At 47.8% G+C, this 14,591-nt stretch overlaps 1 protein-coding gene and 2 long non-coding RNA genes across 8 annotated transcripts in view; 2 read left to right on the top strand and 1 right to left on the bottom strand.

The window, feature by feature from the left end:
- The first annotated feature begins 250 nt into the window (after nucleotides 1-250).
- LOC144207226 (uncharacterized) lies at nucleotides 251-7,101 on the top strand. The gene is made up of 4 exons (XR_013328608.1): nucleotides 251-577; nucleotides 763-830; nucleotides 4,724-4,786; nucleotides 7,082-7,101. It is a non-coding gene; the product is annotated as an uncharacterized LOC144207226 (long non-coding RNA).
- A 12-nt stretch (nucleotides 7,102-7,113) lies between these two features.
- LOC144207225 (uncharacterized) overlaps nucleotides 7,114-14,591 on the top strand; it is a 7,587-nt gene continuing 109 nt past the window's right edge. The window contains exons 1-6 of one of the 2 annotated variants that reach the window (XR_013328607.1): nucleotides 7,114-7,182; nucleotides 7,262-7,405; nucleotides 10,526-10,578; nucleotides 10,807-10,878; nucleotides 12,860-12,990; nucleotides 13,921-14,551. This is a non-coding gene — a long non-coding RNA (uncharacterized LOC144207225). The remainder of the gene's footprint in view (nucleotides 7,183-7,261; nucleotides 7,406-10,525; nucleotides 10,579-10,806; nucleotides 10,879-12,859; nucleotides 12,991-13,920; nucleotides 14,552-14,591) is intronic. The other variant, XR_013328606.1, reaches the window with a different exon arrangement.
- Nucleotides 13,410-14,591, bottom strand: part of LOC144207223 (transcription factor COE3) — a 22,261-nt gene continuing 21,079 nt past the window's right edge. For all 5 annotated transcript variants that reach the window (XM_077732557.1, XM_077732558.1, XM_077732559.1 and 2 more), the window contains one exon: nucleotides 13,410-14,326. In XM_077732557.1, coding sequence (XP_077588683.1) covers nucleotides 14,295-14,326 — 32 coding nt within the window. In that variant the 3' untranslated portion in view covers nucleotides 13,410-14,294. The remainder of the gene's footprint in view (nucleotides 14,327-14,591) is intronic.

Here is a 14,591-nt window from a genome sequence, read left to right as displayed (position 1 = left end):
AAAAAAAATAGCAGCCTTTTATTCGTGGCAGGCCAGGTTACATTGCCGTTGACGGCGCTGGACGTCCGATCGATTCGACCTAGGAATAAACGAACATGCGTTGAACGACAAAATGGCCTGACGACAAAAGCCCCAGTCTGACACGCTGCAGTTGGCAGTGGTGTCAGGCGACAGGGGGCGCTCACGGCCTTAGGACAGTGAGTGGAAGTCGTTTGCTAAGGATGCTTATTCTCTTGCTCGTTGTTTTTTTAATGACCCACACGTGCTGTCAGGGTTCGGGGAAACGCCTCTTACAAGCAAACACATGGAGATCTTTAACTTTACTGAATTTAATTCTGAAGATCAGCCCACACATTTGTCCTGTTTGTCTTTGCTTTAAGATTGGTCACCTGGGGGCAGAGCTTATGGATGGATTTGTTTGTCTTTCACGCTTAGTCCGTCCATCCATCCATCCATTCGTTAGTTCCGTTGTTGAGCAGAGTCCGCCATGTTGCCGTGGGACAAGTTGAAGGACAAATGACAAACTTCTTTAAACCAACATCGACCCCATTTCGTTGACATCGATGACACCGAAAGAGTGAGTTAAAGACAACAGTTTTTGTCACATTCAAATTTTCGACACAATAACTAGCCAAAAAACGGAATTGAACCTTGATCTCAGAACTCTGAAGCGGACGCGCTTTACCAACATCAGCAAAGATCTTGCAACAAAATGATGATCGATTTTGTATATATTTCTAACGAGTTTTTTCCTTTTGTCAGGACAAAGAAGTGCGCGTGTATATGTTTACGCGATCTGCTGTGATCATCCCATCTACTATTGAAATTAGGTAAGATAGTTATGTTATACTTGTAGCCTCAATGCTAAATTGTGCTCGAATGTCATAATATTCTAAACGGTATGATTCATAAGGACAAATTCGGAGTTGTGGAGTTGGTTACACTATCGATCTTGTGCAAATACACTGCTAATTAGCGACTGATTTCCACTTGCAGCTAGTGTTAGCCTCATTAGTTGCTAGTGGCATGCTAGCAGATACACTTGAACTTGGTACTAATTACTGCAAGTAGTGTGAATATTAAATATGCATTAAGTTAAAGTAATAGTTAAGTCATTAAGATAATTCATTTTCTTTGTATGATTTCAATGTTTGTCTTGATGAGGTTCATTTAAAAGCAGTTTATAAGTGTTCAAAGGTTTTACATCATTCGTAATACGCAGCGTGGGATGTGAATTTTGGACTACTGTCAATCATAGATGATCAATTCATTTAAATCGGTGTCAGGTTTGAGTGCCATTGACAGCACTGAACGTCTAATGCATTTTGACTGGGAGGGGCTAAATCAATGAAACGGACTGCGTGAACAAGGAACATGCCAAAATGCATCTAATACTACTACACATTTCCTGTGTACTTTTGCAATTGATTGACGTATCTTGCCATCGATACTTTTTTTTTTTTTTTTTTTTCTCTCTCCATACTTCGGACGAACCTATCAAAGACACGCCGGCGGCGCACGGTGCAGGCGGCGGAAGCACTTTGCTCTTCGCGCCTCATTTGGCGTCGGCGAGTAGCACGTCCATCAGTGTAAATCTTTCATGGCTGTTTTGTCGCGCTTGTTTATATGCGAGTGGCTGATTGAAATATTCATCGTGCATTTTGTCTTTGCCAGCTTAGACAAACGTCGGATTTTTACAGCGCAATGAATGATTCACGTCAGTCACGCTCACTCATGCACCACTCAGTTCTTTTTTCCAAAAAAATTATTTATTTATTTTTGCCCCTGCCAGGCCACTAAAAGTAGACGTGGAGAGGAATTATAAGGGAATGATTTTAAAGGTTGCCTGTAGCTAGAGTTATCAAAAGTAGGGAAAGTCAATTCAGGGGAGACCAGAAAAGTTGTTTTTAAATGAAAAAAATGATGTAATTCTATATTTAATTCATTTCAACTCCATTCAATGGTTAAACATACAACTTTTTTAGGTTACCTTTTTAGGTATCGGTATGGAAATATCATATCCAGATATAATATTTGATGGATACAGTCAGTAACTGCAAAATAATTTGGATTTGTGATTGTTTTCCCCCCCTCCGTAAGTTAGTGATTCCAAGGCCCCCCAATACGACCCCTAAACTCTTTCAAAAATAAAAGTACACTAATTGTGTATAAAATATGCGTTAAAAGTGTAAGCGAATGGTGAGTGAGGGGAGAGCAGAAGAGAAATGTCTGGCAGGCTTGCTTCCAGCCATCTTTTGTTGTTGTCCTTATGTAAAAAAACAAGTTTTGGTGGAAAAGTGGGAACATCTGGGAACTTTCCTGTGAGACCCTCACAAGCAAAAGCCTTTTGTTCCTCCTCTGTTGGGCCGCACTCCCAGATAAACGTCAGATTAGGAAAAAGACAAACGGCTCCCGCGATGACAAAGACATCCTCTTTCTTCTTCCTCCTCCTCCTCCGTCTTTTTCTTCTTTTCCCAAAAGAAAAAGTCCCGGACGACGTTTCCCCGCAACCTGCGAATATTTCCCTTTCCACTCCTAGAAATCTGGATCGGGACTCCTTGGTTCATTTTGTGAGCCAACGGGGGTGCTGGAGCCTATCCCGGTTGGGGTGGTCACCCTGAATCGGTGGCCACCCAATCGCATAATTGTTTACGCTAGGTGAAATTTAGCGTACAATAAGCTCGCCGTGCATGTTTTTAGGAGGAAAGTGGAGTACAAACGTGTTCCAAGATACGAGTGCGCTCGCCTGAGAGTCCGACTCGGGCGCTTTTGCAAATGTAGAAACGTCAGCGGCAGTTTGCGGGCCACGCAAACGGCGGACGCTGATGCCTTGTGACAGCGCCTGCTAATTGGACTAAATTAATTTAGCCGGGGCGGCCATGTTGGCGCAAAGCGGCGCTTGGCGCGTGAATAAGTGATGGCGGGCGGCGGGTGCGGCGCAGGCTTTGTGAATCATTTAAGGACACAATGTGCTAATTAGCGCCGGGAAAAAGGCAGCGCAAAGGCGGGCGGGAGGCTTTTCTGGGAAAGCGCCTTTCGTTCCTCCGCTCGCTCGCCAGCTTTCAGCCGCAATTAAGACGCCCGCCGCGCTGTCAGTCAGTCGGTCGGTCCGCGCGGGCGAACCAGCGCCGCCAGCGCTTCATTTATTCATCCGCTGAGCAGATGCTGAGTGCGGTGGGCCTTTGGGGGGGCACTTGGATGGGAAATATGGAGCTTTGTTGGGGAACTTTTGCTGGGTGGGCTCCAGCCACTGCCAACAAAATGGAACAAACAAAAGAGGTGCGACAATGCGGAACCGACATGAAAGAAAAAAAATGTCTTTCCTTGTAGGTAAAGACATTTTTTTGTTTTTTGCTTTTAGCCACGTTGCTGTTGAAAGGGTGAACATGCTACTTTCAAAATAATGGAACGTTTTAATGACGTGCAAAAAAACTTTTTTTAAACGTGACGTTTCTTTCCAAATGCATCGTCACTGTTAGTTAAAATGGCCGACCCCAAACCTTTTCATTTTGGTTCATGTAAATTGGTGAATTTTGGCAATTTCCTTGTTCCTTTCTCATTCATGTAGCCCCTCCCAATCAAACCCTTGCATTCAACGTCCAATACTGTCAATGGCATGCAAAAAAATGGCAGGGTAAACTAGGAAAGATTGGTCGCCCATCCAGATCGGATGAATGTATCAGGGCAACGCCATTGTCAATTTGACCAATGTCGCCCTCCGCGCTCAGTCCCCCCAACACCCCCCCGGCGGATACGGAGTGTCAAATGTATTCCCGCTCAGGCACGGCAAAGGCCCGCTCCCGGCCGGGCGCCCCGGTGCACGCCGCCGGAACGAGCGGCGTCGACGGGCCGCGATTTATGCGGCGGTGGCGGCTCCCTGTTTATGCGGGAAGCTGGCAGCCGAGTCGACCGGCGGTGGGGATTTATTTGAAAAATTCCCGACGAGGGACGGCCTCCTCCTCCTCCACGCCGTCTTTGAGCGTTGTTGCGACGAGATGCCGTTTGACGACGAGCCCAACGAAAAAAATGTGTGGCCTGGGACTCGCCGGCGGCCGCGAACGCCATGGATGGCAATGAGGAGGAGGAGGAAGAAGATCTCAGATGGCTTGGCAAGCCTTTTGACGACCCCCCCTCCCCCCTCCCTTCCGTCTTAATGTTAATTTCCCCAACGTCTCTGAGCGCGTTGGCACGGCGCCCTCTTTGTGTTCAGTTTAGCGTCGGATGAAGCGGCTTTGGCGCGCCTCTGGTCCATTTGCCCGTCCGTCAAGGTCCAAACGCCCAGCCCTCCCCTCAGGACAGTTCCCGGCCGGCTCCGCGGGGGACGGGCCCGTCCGCCACGCTTGGGTCAAGGAGATGCCGACTTTGTTTTGGGCTCTCTTTGATGGTGGTGGTGTCGTTTTCGCTGTTTGGAGAAACGTTTTTTGAAGAACCTTGACGAGGCAAGACGTCCAATCACATGGCTCAAAATTGGAAACCAGTTCATCACCAGTCTGGAATGAATCCTCTGGTCCGTTGCCATCTCTCCCGCTTTGAATGGATTGGACGTCTCGCCCTATCCAAGGCAGAGTTTATTTTAGGGCACTTTTGTTTACTTTCCGTCATTGTGTTCATTTCAAATCACTTTTTTAATGTCGTTTTTAGCGCACTGTTATTTAGCCAATCAATGAACATTCATTGACTGTTAACTCCTCCCCTTCATTTGGACATTTTTTGTGTGTTGCAGGAATGCTGAAAAACGATGCTCCAGAATAAACAAGAAGTGACCCACGACCACCACAAAAACACGGTAAATGCCTCAAAATGAGTAGGAAGTGACCTATCATCGACTCGGTGACCCTTAAATGCCCTAATGCCAACAGAAAGTGACCCAAGATGAACAGAATGTCAGAACCCGCCTCCCACAGGCCGGCACAAAAAAAAAAAAACTAGTCGGGGGCGTTAAGGGACCCCCGATTTTGCACGGGAGGGGATCCGTGGCCAACATTAGAGCGCAGCATGTGTTTGATTAAAAAAGAGGACGGTAACAAATGAGTTGATCACGTCGTTTAGCGAGATGGCGGCAAATGGTGATAAATGCGTGCCATATGCTGCCACTAAAAGAGCCCCTCGGCCCCCTCCAATTGAACAAATTGGACGCCACCGTCCTCCATCTTGAATTTTTTGGGCCAACCGTGGCCACGGCGATAAAACGGCTTTTACCATCTAGCTACGTACGTTCCGGAGTCATCCGTGAATCAATCGCTAGTTCAATTGACATCCCAAAATTAATTATTATATTTATATTTTTTAAAAAAAATGGACACAAGATGACGTCATGTCTTGTGGTATCTGGCGGCCTCGTCACTCCAAGGACGCTGCGTGGCGCTAGGCTACTGCGCTATGGCGCTAGCTTAGCGCCAGGGTGAGCGAGGTGGGGGCTTTTCCCCACGCGAGTGCAACTTTAATGAGGCGACAGCGTGGCTGCTTGACGATTCATCAAACATCTGCAACGGCAGATGCGGAGAGACGCCGCAGAGACGCACCGCGTCTCCGCCCATCTGGACGCCCACTTACAATACGTGTGTGTGTGTCCCGTACTTCTCGCTTAGTGACTTTTGACTGCCGTTTCGTAACTGGCGCCATCCGCCACTCACCTGGACTCACTTCTACAAGTATCACCATTTTGGAGGGGGCCCATTTTCCATACTTGGGGGGGGGGGGGGGGGGGGGGGGGGGGGGGGTCTGTGTGCAAACCCTCCCTAGCATGAACACGAAAGACTCCCACGCAATCCCAGGGGCGCACACATGTTGTATCCACTTTTTATTTACGGCTTCTGGCGAGAAGTTGAGCGCGCTGACATGTTTATGGCGGTCATCGGCGAGGGGTCGCCGGGGGGGGGGGGGGGGGGGGGGGGGGTTTGTGCAGGTGCAGCGACTCCATTTACAGGCTACGTTAGCGCAGGGCTTTTACGAGGGGTTAGCGCCGTTAGCCTAGGCTCCGAGCGTTAGCCGACCGCCGCGTTGCTAGGCGCCGTAGCCCAAAAAGCGGAGGGAGGGTGCTAGTTTTCCACCTAGTTTTGCCAACAAGTGAAAGAGCGTTAGCCCATGACGGCTTTGTTTGGCGTCGAAGGTTTCTCCCACGAGAAATTGCTCAGGTGCACGAGAATGCTTCCTGGGTCTGTCCGCTCACATGGGTCACTTCTTGTGGATTTGGGTCATGTGCTATAGGTTTTAAATCAGAGTGATTTGGAAATGTTATAAAATGAAGAGGGAGAGAAATCGTCACCCTGTTTTGGCCTTAAAATGGAGAGGATTCCACCCCAAAGTAGCCTGTAAATCACCTCAAATGATGGAAAAGTGACCCTTGTTCTCGCCCGCCGCTCGCTTTTCCCGGCGGTCCACGCATTAGCGTTTTTGTGGGCGCGCGTGCGTTCACGCGGCGCCGATAAACAGGCGTGCGCGCATGTCGCTGGCACGCGCCGGCGGTGGCCTTTCCTCTTCAAGCTAATTACGGCAGCTACCTTGTAGCGGCGTCCCGGCGGGAGGCCAACAACTGTCAGCGCAGTATTATTTTTGAAATTTAAACAATCATCTTACGCGCTCGGCTGCTAAGATCCCGGCCTTTCCTCCGCCTCCGACCTTCAGTAATTAATACCCGAGGGTCCATTATTGGCAAAGCCTTTATCCTGGGGGCCCGCCAGCCTCCGGCTCGCTAATTACGGCCGAGCGGCTAATCTCTCCCGCCCGGTGATTGACAGCTACGCCTCCTCGGCTAATTGCCTGTTGCAGACAACACCTGGTGAACCGGCGCGCCGGGGGACGCCCGGCCCGGCCTGGACTTCGCCCACGTCCTCCCGGGACGCGCCGGCTCTCCCGCCGTGTGCGCGCGCTCACGTGCGTGTTTATCGCGCGCTACGACTTCGCTGGGCAGAAGAAAAACAAAAACAGTGGTCGGCGTCCGAAATGGGACTGGACTTTGTCTTGTCGCCATTGTGCCGTGAATTGAAATGAGTTACTTTTAATAAGGTGGGAGGGAACAAATGCACTTTTGATTGGTTTTTAAGTAACTAAAAATGTATGTTTTTTTTTCTCTATCTTTTAGTGCCATAAACGGTGAGCGACCCTAACCCTAACCCAGTCGGCCTTCTGCCGTGGGAAGAGAGGACTCCGACAAGGAGTTGAAATCAATGGGTAATCATTCAAGTAAGGCAGAAACTAACCTCAGCTCATGGGTCGAGTAAAAAAGGCTTTTGTAGCTGACAAATGTGGCTTTTTTTCGTAGACACGTCAGCGGCACGCGTGACCCCTCACGTGACGTGCGTCTGGGGAAAAGCTGACCAAGGGAGGAAAATGCCAACGCTCGGTCGCCGGCGGCGAAGGCACGACGGACGCTCCCGACCTCTGACTGGCAGCTCTGCGGATCGATGTAAATAACACACACACACACACATGTTATGGTCACCATGGCGGCGCTCGGCTGGGAGTTTCAGGGCTACAAAAACACATGAAAAGTTCATTGGCTACTAGTCAACATAGCGACGGAACGTATAAAACTAAAATTCGTGGCAAGCCAAACTCTTCCAAAATGATGTCCCCAAATGAACGATATATATCAATAGAAATTGAGTGAAAACTGGCCACCGACTAGCATGAATTTGCGTTTGTTATTAACCCATAATTTGAAGCCTTTTAAAGGAGCGAAAAAGGTTGATGAGGAAAAGCATCAAGCCAAAGCGCCTCTTTTACGTCTTGTTGTGGACACAAGGCCTTTTTGTGGCCACCGCTGGACACAAAGCGCCACTTAAGACGCCGCCCGCCATTAGCGCCTCGCTAATCCTACAGTTCATTTGGCGCACTCTTAATCGGCAGGTCGGACGAGTGGCGCGCCCTCGCTCGGGGGGCATTAGAGGGCCTAATACCCAAGAAAAGACCCCTTTTTTACTCTGTTTTTTTTGTCTTTGGGAGCTTTTCTGGCGTGTCGCTAAAAGCGGTCGAGGAACTCACTTTAACTTTAAGGACATCCAATCATATGTCGGCTGTTAGTCGGACTGCCCCTCAGATTGTTTGTGTGTAGCCATTGCGTGTGGTTTTTCTCTGGGTAATCTGGTTTCCTCCCACGTTCCAAAAAAAACAGGCATGCTAGGCTAGCGGCTTGAACACTGTATATTGTTGTCAGCCCCATTGAATGGCGAGTGACTCCCAAAGAGTCCAGATCCACCTGTGGACCAAGATTGGGGGGGCTAATCCCCCAGGCCAGACCAGGCTTGATTTAGGGAAAGTCGGCGAAAGGAACATCTGGACGAGTAGGAGCCGAGTGGGCTTCCGGTCGGACGACCCCGGAGAGCTAAAATGCAGCTTTTGCTTTTACGACGGGTGTTACGGTGGGAGCGTCGTCATGGCAACCGTCCCGCCGCTTCCGACCCCGCCCAGCCCATTGCACCAGCCGTTCGTTAACCAATCTGACGTTCTCCTCGGTAACCTGGCCGCTACCGTCCGCTGTGGACTTGAATCCAAAGGAATACAATATCTTTCTCATATAGAGTCAAGTCCAGGGTCACCACAACTGGTAGTAAAAGTGCTAAAATGATTGGTAGTAGAATGCTGTAGAAAAGAAATGAATACTATGCAGTAGCAAGCATGGTGGTTTGGAAGTAAAAGAATACCACGGCATATCTAAATAGTCCTCTCCTTTTGGCGTCAATGGCGGCGAGCCGGCGGAGATGGCCCGGTGGCGGCTTCTCGGTCCGAAGGCTTTACGGCCCCCCTCGCCGCTCCCCGGAGAGATCCCGCCCATTAGAGGCGCGGCCTCATAAATAAGATCTATTATCAGAGAAGATAAAGCGCAGCCACCACTTTTTATCATCCCTTTTTACGACTCCGCGCCTTTAATTGCCGTGGACGGACGCCATCTTGGTGCTCACTCGCTCGCCCCGTGTCGTCATCACGGTGCGCCCGCTAAAATACCGCCCTCCAAGTTGATGAAAAAGTACTCGCCGGTGGTGAGACGTCAAAAAAAAATCCTACTTCGTTGTTAGTAAGATAGCCACGGGGAAATCTATTTTGTTTTCAAAATGGCCGAAATGTTTGGAGACGAAAGGGGGACTTATTCCCATGCTTTTTGGTTTTCCGTGGATTCATGTTGGTATGATAGCAGCGTTGCCTTTGTGGGTTAGTCAAAGGGACACGTAGCGTAGTCCGTCCGCTAGCCAAGTTGCAAAAGCGTACAAAGGCTACGGCTCCATACTAATGGCCCCCCGTCAACCTCGAGCCAAGGTTTCCCTTACCAAACACGGCTAATGACCTCAATTCTAAAACAAAAGCCTTGCGCGTCTGAAATCCAACTATGCGTGTGTGTAATATTAAGTGCACTTGGTTTTGCCGTTTGTCATTTAGAAGGAAAATAAATGCCATTTTATCACCGTGTTGAATGTGATTGCCACAGGCAGGCTTAGTAAGATTCATCCCTTTTTTGTGTCCTGTCAAAGTGACAAATTCATACTGTTGTAACTCTTGCATTTGTAGACATTGTTGCTTTGGAAAGCTTTGCGGCGCTCCTACATTTTGTCGTGTGCGCCAGCTGTGAGCTTTGGAATTTGTTGTACATCAGCCCAGAGTGTTCTTGAAACCCGTGTGCACGTGTGTGTGTGCGTGCGTGCGTGTTTGGAGCCAGAGTGCAAGCAAAAGCCGCTTTGGCCACTCCAAATTCCATTAGGTGTGATTGAGGGTTGACATTTGTGAGCTCGCGGGGCAGGAAATAGTTGGACGCCGCGGGGAACGGCGTCAGCGGGACAAAGAGTCAGTCCGGTCCACGCCGGATCGCTCTTGGTTTTGATACAAAAAAAACGGTTTCCTTTTTTTTTTACTCCCCCCACAGTATCCTTTTAATTTTTTTTTTTAATTTCCTACCGTTGCCTATATATGTCCAATCATCCTTCTGATGTAAAGTCACTTACGACTTGTACAACTGTCTCCGGCCGGGGTGGGATGGAAATATTTCAGTGCTGGCGGATAGCCAATGCAGACGGAATGCGGCCATTTTTTTTTTTTTTTGCTCCCCTCGGCTTGTAATCGAGTCAAAATGCGCGCAATCACTTATTTATGCGTCCGGCCGGAGTGGGCGGTGCCCCTCAGCCAGATTTAAGCGAATCGCAGCGGAGCCTATTAGCCGTTAGCGGGCCCGGCCGGCTCCTTTGGGGGGGGTCCACCGTCCCGCACCTGTACCCCCCACACGGCCCGATTGTTGCATCGATTTCACGTCAGATGTTTTCGGGGGGCCGGCAGCCCTCTTTGGCCAGAATGCGGAGGGAGGGATCTCTTAATTAGGCCCAGGGATTTCCAGCGCGTCCGCCACGGGTCAATCACGTCCGCCGTTGCCTCCGAACCAGAAGCTCGCTCCTCCCTTCTAATTGGAACCTTTGCGGAGGACAAAAACCCAACCATGCTACATTAAAAAATATAAATATATCCTATATAATGTTTACTATGCTTATGTACATTTATTTCATCTGAATGTTATTCTATCATACCTTCTCTAAAATGTCTTTAGACGGGGTGTCAATGCCATTGACTACGCCGGGCGTCCAATCAAGGCCAGCAAATGTAAGCCACTACTTCCCGATGTTTGCTAGCGTGCTAGCCACAGCACAATAGAACTTTGCGTGTGTTTTATTCTTTATTTTTTCCCGTGGCCAAGGCAGAATCCCCTGGGAGGGGAACCCGGGCGGAAGCGTGCGTGCTGGGGCGGGCGCGCGTGCACGTGTTCTAGCTTGTGTGTGTGTGCGTAATGAGATACATGACTTACATTAACCCCGCGGTGACGCTTCACAGGAGGATGAAGAAGAAGAGGAGCTCCTTCCTCCTCCTTGCTCCGTGGAGGGAAAAACATGAATGTGAATAAAGGTCAGCTGTCACACACACAAGTACAGGCACACACATACACACACACACACACACGCGGAGCGACACCACATATTCAACGTCCATCATATTCGGTGGTGAGAGCAGGTTGGGGGGAGGGAGATGACAGTAAATACAAAGAAATCTAATCTGCTTCCTATTAAATGGATGTCATCAATTGGGTGCGATTAGGCAACGTCGGGGTCAAAGTACAAATGAATGGAGATCACAATGCAGTCAAAGGCTGAATAGATCCATTCAAAGCAAAATAGGTGAGCTTAACTCATTCGTTATTGCCGAATGGCTTTGAGGAGAGGGAGGGGCGGCACTGACAAAACCAATGCTATTTCCATTCGGTCAAATAGAATATAGAGTATAGAGTCAAGCCTGGAATATCGCGGTTGGCCGCGATAATGGGAAAATCGCAGAATAGGCTCACCAAAAAGTTTATGGAAATATGAAAATCCACGTTGAAACGAGAAGCCACTCTTGCTAATAGAACTTGTCACTGAAGTTTAAACAAAAAAAAGTTTTTTATAATTAATAGCCGCTGAAAAAGTCGCCAAGTAGTGAATTTTCCAAGTAGAGAAGTCGCAATATAACCGTAGTCGTCGTACCTCTACTTTGGGACGGGCCAGCGGATTAACGGGGGGCCCAGACCGTGTCCAAAGTTGAAAGAGAAGAAGGAAAATCACGGGAATAATACGAGTGAAAATTGGCACTTGTACTTTTATTGTTTTAATGTGGCACGCCAAGGGCCCTCTGGTGGACTCATTAGCTTGACCACTTTGACTTATTTTACGGCGCCCGCTAATTAGCGCGCGAGTTATGGCGGCAATCGGAGCGCTCCCTGTGACGGGCCCCGTCTCCGTCTGTCATTAACGCCGCAAGGACGGCGGCGGCGGCGGCGGTCAAACGTGTAAAAAAAGAACAATAAAAGTGGCCGCGTCCTCCTCCCGTTCCTTTCCTTCCAGGCGGGCCCGTTAAAAAAGCCACGACGGCGTCTCGCCGGGGGAATCCGAGGGGAGGGGGGGTTTCATATACCGAGCCTGTCAGGGGGGGGGGGGGGGGGGGGGGGCTTCGCGACGGCCGGCGAAAAGACAGAAGGACAAAAGGAAGTGCGAAGAATGGGATTTTAAGCTATTTCCGCGTCACTTTGTATTCATTTGGCGTCACCATACATGGCTGTTTTGTTGATTTGGCATCACTTTCTGTTGTTTTTGGCTATTCCCAGGTCACTTCATGTACTTTTTGGGTTCCATCCTTTTCATTTTGGGGCAATTTTCAGATTTCGGATTTTGAGTCAATTGAAAAATCACTTTAAATGGAGTTTTCCGTGATGTATGTATGATTTAGTTCCGACTTTATATTTTTGGTGCTGCTGCAGAGTGGAGTGTTGATATTGTGACAAGGAGTCGTGTAAACAAAAGGCAAGGGTCGCCTGGAGAGCGCCGCCGTTGCGTCTCGTCGTGTGTTGTTGCGAAGGCGCGGGCGGCCATTAGCCGCCTCTTTAGTGCCGTCTAATGTCTTCTTTATGACGGCCGCGGGCTCATTAGCGGGCGGCCGGCGCGGCCCATTATTAGCGCCTTCATTGTTTTAATAAGAGCTCCCGCACTCCACGACTCCCGGCGGACGCAGCGGGCGGGTCTTACCCACCGCCGCCATTATGGATCATTATTTGGCGCCCGCTTTAGCTATCTTATCACTTTGATACTAAAGTTTTCAAATGAATAATGATCTTCTGAATGAGATTGTATTTTTGTTTTATTCATGTTCACCCATGAGTTGTATTATACTTTTATACAAAAGTGTGACCTAATACCATTTTCAATTTAGCTCAAATTTTGAATTGACATTTGTATTTCTTTTCCTAGAGTTGTATCCATCCATGTTCAATGATTATATGCAATGATCCTGTTGATGTTTTTGCTGTTGGGTTATTGATTTTACAATAATACTCTTGTTTTTTTTTTTCACCATCCAGGACCGACTGGTTGGCCGCCACTAATGACGATAAACATCTACTACTACTACTGGCGACAAACTCCTTTCATTTCTCCGCACAAGAATGACCGGACGCCACGTGATTGAACCTGGACCAAAGAGTTGACAAAAGTAAGGTTTCCATTTTTTTTATTCATGTAGTTTCAAGTCTTGGAATATCGATAATAGGCCAAAAATAGGAGTGTCACGACAACAATACTTTTGACTGTTGGTCCACTTTTTGTGCATTTACAAACATTTTGCCAATTGAAATCTTCCACTTAGTTGTCTGCAATGGTTTTCTGATACTTGAAAAATTCACACAATGTGAAATAACACAAAAAAACTCCTAATTGTAGAATAGAAATTTGAATTAAGCTCATCATTGTTACTCTAGGGAAAAGAATGGGCTTAAGTCACCATTGCATTGCAGAAGATTTAGTCTTAGCTCATTATTGCATTCTAGAAAATGTGGGCTATGCTCACCAATGTTTTCTGGACACTTTTAGCACAAGCAATAATTGTAGCATAAAAATTTGGGGCCAAGCTGCTCATTGCATTGTAAAATGTTTCTTTATTTTCCCCAGAATCCATCACATGTCTCATTTGTTAGGGGGTGGGATTGGTCACCCAAATTCAAAGTATTAACAGATAAATCCAAGTTTAATCAAATCCTGGTGACTAATAGTATATAAAAGTAGCATTGCACTCATTTGATAGGGAGGTTAAACCTCGTTGACCCGCGACAGACAGACAGACATACAAACAGACGTATGATCAAGGCTACATGTAGCATGTTAGCACGCAACATCAAACTAAAGTCTTCTCATCAAGCTTTGCAATTTCAAACAAATGTTTGTAGTTTTAAATCAGATTCCCTGATTGAAAAGTGGCAGACAAAATGGTTGGTGGAGACACCACAATTAAAACATCTTTTTTTTTTTTTTTTAGCTTAGCTGGTGCGTGTGCGACACAAAAATTGTTTACAAAAAGTGGACAACAATGAGGTGACATACTTTTTTTTGTACAAAATCTTTTTTTTTCTTTTTTTTTTTTTTTTAGAATATCTAAAAGACAAGTTTGGACGGAGATTACCCACAGAAAATGAAGCTTATACTGGAAAAAGAAGCACGGTAAGAGCAAGAAGAAGAAGAAAAGGGAATGATTTTTGCCAGATAGTTTCTTCCACCTTGGAAGACTTTGATTGGTGGCCGGCGCCACGCTCTCGCTGGGGAAAAAAACTTGCCGGAAAGCGAGGAATGATGGCTGAATTTGAAGATTTTCCTACGCCTTTCCCGTCTGGACTTGGGGAACTCCGGCAAGCGTCATGCAAACACACACAAGCGCTCCAGTCCCCAATCGGCCGACCACGTTGTCATTGGGAAAAGTCCGTCGGGTGACGCCACCACCGCCGAGGATCGTCCCTGTTTGGGACTTCACATGGGGGGGACGATGAGACCGGCCATTGCTGCCATGAGAGAGGAAAATAAAATGAGCTTACTGGACCCATTGCTGTTGCCATGATGTCAAACTTCAAGTCTGTGTCTTGAAAGGTACTTCAATACTGACACGTTTGTTTATTAAACGGCATATGCTTTGACATTGATCAAATAAGCCAGTTTCAATGTCAATGCATTGACATTGATGGGGATGGGACGTTGACCCTACCAACATGGCGGCCTAATTGGAATAGGTAACAAAAGGTCTTTTTTCTTTCGTCTGCTATCAATTGC

Source organism: Stigmatopora nigra, chromosome 14, assembly GCF_051989575.1.
Source record: "Stigmatopora nigra isolate UIUO_SnigA chromosome 14, RoL_Snig_1.1, whole genome shotgun sequence".
Taxonomy (NCBI): Eukaryota; Metazoa; Chordata; class Actinopteri; order Syngnathiformes; family Syngnathidae; genus Stigmatopora; species Stigmatopora nigra.
The sequence above is the reverse complement of the archived record's forward strand: the minus strand, read 5'-3'. Positions and strand labels throughout refer to the sequence as shown.